We start from the raw sequence: 5255 nt of genomic DNA, 5'->3' as shown, positions 1-5255 counted from the left end.
TTTGCGCTTGTGTCCTGTTGTTGTTTCACACCGGTTGGTCACAGTGGCGGGAGGAGTCTAGCTAGCCTAGACGAATGTAACAAAGCAAAGCAAAAGAAATGTCTCCTGGGTGTGTCACACACCCAGGACGGTGCAGTGCGCCCTCATTGCTCTGTTTAAATGCCTGGAGCTTTATCTTGGCTTGTTTGGTGTTACGTGTGTTGCCGCCTGCTTTGGGCGGTTGGTTTGTGCTTAACCCCTGTTTTTGGTTCCACACCGGTTGGTCACAGTGGCGGGAGGAGTCTAGCTAGCCTAGACGATTGTAACAAATCAATCAATCAATCAATCCAACCTTGCCGCCGTCTTGCAAGGAAGGCGTTACTTGCCGCACCCGCCCGACTGCGGCCCCACCACCCCTGTATCCGCCTCCTACGCCGCCGCGTCTGCCGCCTGCGGCGCGGGGGTGCCGGGGGGGCCCCGGGCCAACACCCCTGCAAAGTCATGCCCTTGCAAACATGGGGCGCCGACAGGGGGGCGGGGGCGCGGGTACCGCGCTACCGTCGCCCCGGGCGGTCATACCTGCGGCCCGCCTGAGCCTCGGAGAGGCCCCAGGGCCCAGGGCCAGGCATGTCTCCTGGGTGTGTGCTGTGCGCCCTGATTGCTCTGTTTGTATGTCTGCAGCTGTATTCTGGTTTGATTTGTATTAAGTTTGTTGCCGTCTGCTCTGGGCGGCTAGTTTGTGTTGACCAAAGTTGTTGTTCAAACCGGTTTGTCACAGTGGCGGGAGGAGTCTAGCTGGCCTAGACGCTTGTAACAAAGCAAAACAAAATATGCGGGTCGGGGTCGGCCCCACGGACGCGCCACGACCGCTGAACATCCGCAGGGACCGGTCCCGTGCGGCCCTGCCGTCGCCCAGCGCGGCCCCAGTGGCAGGCGCTGCGCGCAGCAGGGCTTGCTCGTCGGGGCAATGTGGTGGTGTTGTGCTGTGTTGTGTTGTACGCAACATGCCCTTCTTTTCACCGTAGTCCACCTGTTCCCACCAGTAGCGCTGTCCGCGCCATCTTGCAAAGGGGGCGTTGCATGCCGCACCCGCCCGACCACGGCCCCACCACCCCTACGTATGCCGCCTGCGGCGCGGGGGTGCCGGGGGGCCCGGGGCGAATACCCCTGCGAAGTCATGCCCTTCCTAACATGGGGAGCCGGCGGGGGCGGCGGCGGCGCGAATACCGCGCTACCGTCGCCGCACGCGGCCAAACCTGTGGCCTGCCTGTGCCTTGGAGAGGCCCCAGGCCTGGGGCCCTAGGGCCCAGGGCCAGGCGTGTCTCCTGGGTGTGCGTGTGCAGTGCGCCCTCACTGCTCTGTTTGCGTATCTGCAGCTTTATTCTGGCTTTTTTGGTGTTACTTTGTTTGCCGTCTGCACTGGGCGGCTAGCTTGTATTTGACCCGTCTTGTTAGTTCAAAACGGTTGGTCACAGTGGCGGGAGGAGTCTACGTAGCTGGCCTAGACGATTGTAACAAAGCAAAGCAAAGCAAAGCAAAGCAAAGCAAAGCAAAGCAAAGCAAAGCAAAGCAAAGCAAAGCAAAGCAAAGCAAAGCAAAGCAAAGCAAAGCAAAGCAAAGCAAAGCAAAGCAAAGCAAAGCAAAGCAAAGCAAAGCAAAGCACCCCCTCTGCGCCTTGGAGATATGGTTTTGCTCGCACCTGGCACCGCCCGGCCACGGCCACACCACCCATGTGTCTGCCGCCTGCGGCGCGGGCATGGCAGGGGCCGGGGGCCCGGGCACTCCACCCCGCAAAGTCCTGCCCCTGCTGCCAGGGCCCTGGACAGGTGGAGGGCCGCGCTTGTCTCCTAAATTCGTGCTATCGGTGCGTTCATTGAAGTATCTCTCCGCCTAACATGCTTTGTTTTTGGTTATGTTTTGTCACGCGCCTGTACTGTTGTTGTTGGTGGTGTTTTGACGTCGGCGTCACTGGGCGGCCGATTTGTTGTGATAACCCCTTGTTTTTATGGACTGATGAAACACAGTGGCGGGACCAGCTGGCCTTGGCATCTGTGACCAAGATGATTTGTCATCACGGTGGGACGTACGACTCTGGCCGATCTGCAAGTGCTGTGTATACTATTGTGGACGCTTCATGTGTCAGCAGTGCCGACCCTGAGCTCCCCACCACCACCGCAAGTCCTGCTGAATGACCCTCCTAGCCCCTCATATCCACGTCACGCAAGATAAACATCTGGGCTTAGATAGCATTCAAAAAAGAAAAGTTTACACGTTGACAGGGGAAGAGCGAGGTTGGGTGAGAAAACAAATACAAGCGCAGGTATGAGGATTCTATTCGTTTTTGCCAGCAGTGATATGTATTTGCCAAAGATTGCTCGTTGTTTGTCATCCGTTGTGCCTTTGCCTCCCGCAGTGCCATGCTTCGTATCAGCTCTGGATGGTGCGCTGTTGCACCATCCTGTCCGTGCGAAATTGGTGAAGGGTGTGCGGAACCATCCCAGAGGCGTGCCAAGTCATGTTGACGGGCCGCCGGAGGCCAGGCCCTTGCTGTTCTGCATTGATGCATGGTGGTCAGCAAGCAGCCGGCTCGTGTGGCCAGCAGTCGTACGGGCTCCTCCACACGGGAGGCTGACCCAGGAAAAAAAAGGGTTGGGTTGACCTTACGATCTGCTGGCCTGCTCCCAAAGCAAGGTGCATGCCGTGATGATGAAAGAAGCTCACAGAAATCACCGGCTGTCAGCAGTTCAGCAGTTCAGAGTTTGTTTCTATGCCATCAACTCATCATCGCATCATCATCCCATCATCATTTCCAAGTGGTCCCAAATATGCTGGTGGGCCCCACGCCGCCCTCGCCGCCGCCGCCGGCCACCCACGCAGGCGGCGCCATGGACAAGGCTCCCGCCCCGCTGGCCCCGCCCGCGGCGGCCATGGTGGAGCAGCGGCCGTCGGTGCGGGGCTGGAGGCCGAGCACGTGCACCTTGACGGTGTCCTCCACGCTGACCTCCGCCGGCAGCTGACTCAGCATGCCCGCAATGTCGCGCGACTCCACCAGCAGCAGGCGCGTGTAGGGCCTGCGGCCAGCGGCGGGATGCGTGGGGGATTGGAAGGGTGGACGCCAGCGCAGGTCCTCAATGCTCCTGGGACAGCATCGCCGACAATTCCAGTGCAATCATCGAGGCCAGCAAGTCGCGCCCGCCGGCGGCGCTGAATCTCACGCCCCCTGGCCCACCGCTCAGAAGTCAAATGGGCACAGTAACCAAGTCCTTGCGGTGCATTCTCAATACTGAGCTCAGGCATACATCCGAGAGCAGGTGCCAAGCGTTTCAAGTCGCGCGCCCGCCGGTGCTTGCCTGTAGATCAATATTACAAAGGCCACCCCCAAGATGACCGTCACTGCCAACAGGACCTGATGCAGCCGGGTGACGCCCTGAAACTTGCTGATGGTGAAGTCTGCGGACGACGCGCAGTAGGGGGGTCAGCAAGAGGGGGGCTTTTCCCCGTCGTCCAGTCAACGCGTCAGGCCATGGGCAGCCCTGCTGCGAGGAAATAGCCGACAGATGGCACGTAGGGGGACGGGTTCATGCACACACCAAGGTGCCTCACCCTCAAACATTTTGATGGCGCGGCCCATTCCCTCGTACATGTCGCGCCCGCCCACGTTCGTCAAGAAATTGTATCTGGTTCGGCAGGGCGGGGCGGGACAGCTGGCATGGGACGAGAGGCAGGTGCGGTGACTAGCCTCATTGCAGCCATCAAACACCGTCGCATGAAGCGGGTCCCAGGCTCTGCCATCACAACCCACGCGTGATTGCACCCTGATGCCCGCCACTAGAGTTTGAGCCCCCTTGAAACAGACAACCAAGACTCACAGGGTATGGTTGCCAAAAGCGAGCTGCGACCGCAAGCACAGGTGGAAACGGGTTACTTTAGTGTTGCGTGTATGGCTGGAAGATGGTGCAGAGTGCCAATCCAGACAACGCAAAATACCTCCCAAAATATGACCACACCGAGACACCAATGCGCACACATTTATGCGTGCGCATGCGCGCGCGCACGCACGCACGCGCGCGCACACACACACACACACACACACATACACACACACACACACACACACACACACACACACACACACACACCACCACCCCTCCCTCACACACACACATTCAACAAACACTCATGAATGCTAGTTGCGCACATGCAGTGTGCGCAAGCAGCTCACATCGTCAGGCAGCATTGAAAAGGCTTCATAGGTCTCCAAGAAACGCATGACTAGAGCATCCAGCCCGCTGTGAGTGATCTGGTAGGTGGCGGGTCGGTTGCGGATTGATTAGAGTTCCATGCAGCGTGGGGCCATTCAGGTTCATGTTCAACAGCGGTTTGGAGCCCATGCAGACAGATGCGCGTTCCTAGCACCATCAACGTCTGCTGTGCCCCTAGATAGCCGTTGCACGTCGCCAATCTGTTCCTGCATCCAGTCAGCCCACAGAAATCTAGGCCCACCTGGTAGTACGGGTGGCCTTCTGCGTAGCAGGACGTCTGGTCGTCGCGCAGGCACTCACGTGTCCTGCGGTTAATTTACGCGGCCGAAACAAGTGAGCAGCCGACACAAGTGAGCAGGCTGGAGGGCGCGGCGGTTGCAACGGGGTAGTGGAGGGGACACATGCTCAGTGCTGTCGTGCAGTCATGGGATGCAAGCAGCCACGCTGCACAAGGAAGCGCACCTGAAGAAGAGGTTGCTGAATTGCGGGGAGGAGAAGGCCCCCGCGGGGGCGAGGGTGTCAAAGGAGACGTTGGCCACCGTGGACACCCGGCCGCCGTACAGCAGGGCGCTGTACCTGCGGGTTCGACAGCAGACAGCGCCGCGCTGTGGGTCACCAAAGACAGGCTTTCCGTTCTGCACCAGGCATTGTCAGCCGGCAACTGCAGGCCCTGATATGCACAGAGACAGGTGTGAGCCCCTGCTATCAAGTGTTGACTTTAAGCGGCACCCCGCGGCTCACTCGTCCTTGAGGAGGGCCAGTTCCTGCACCAGATCCGCCCTGTAGTTCACATTGTCCTTGGTGTCAGCCGCAAAAGCCAGCTTGTTGCCCTGCAAGGGAGAGGGAGCGTGCGTGCGTGCGTGCATGCGTCTGTGTGTGTGCGTGTGCGTGTGCGCGCGCGCGTGCGCTCGCGCCTGTGCCCGCGTGCGTGCGTGTGTGTGTGTGTGTGTGTGTGTGTATGTGTCATATGTGTGTGTGTGTGTGTGTGTATGTGTGTGTGTGTGTGTGTGTGTG

General features: G+C 59.2%; 1 protein-coding gene across 1 annotated transcript in view; it reads right to left on the bottom strand.

Annotated features, from left to right (window-relative positions):
- Positions 1 to 2782: 2782 nt before the first annotated feature.
- Positions 2783 to 5255, bottom strand: part of MNEG_12075 (hypothetical protein) — a gene marked incomplete at both ends in the record, with an annotated part of 4545 nt that continues 2072 nt past the window's right edge. Inside the window, 8 exons of the mRNA XM_014039453.1 lie at positions 2783 to 3050; positions 3381 to 3429; positions 3583 to 3656; positions 3849 to 3871; positions 4202 to 4279; positions 4483 to 4546; positions 4704 to 4817; positions 4983 to 5071. Coding sequence (XP_013894907.1) covers positions 2783 to 3050; positions 3381 to 3429; positions 3583 to 3656; positions 3849 to 3871; positions 4202 to 4279; positions 4483 to 4546; positions 4704 to 4817; positions 4983 to 5071 — 759 coding nt within the window. The remainder of the gene's footprint in view (positions 3051 to 3380; positions 3430 to 3582; positions 3657 to 3848; positions 3872 to 4201; positions 4280 to 4482; positions 4547 to 4703; positions 4818 to 4982; positions 5072 to 5255) is intronic.

The sequence above is a fragment of the Monoraphidium neglectum genome, assembly GCF_000611645.1.
Source record: "Monoraphidium neglectum strain SAG 48.87 unplaced genomic scaffold scaffold03049, whole genome shotgun sequence".
Taxonomy (NCBI): Eukaryota; Viridiplantae; Chlorophyta; class Chlorophyceae; order Sphaeropleales; family Selenastraceae; genus Monoraphidium; species Monoraphidium neglectum.
This window is presented reverse-complemented; position numbering and strand designations above follow the sequence as displayed.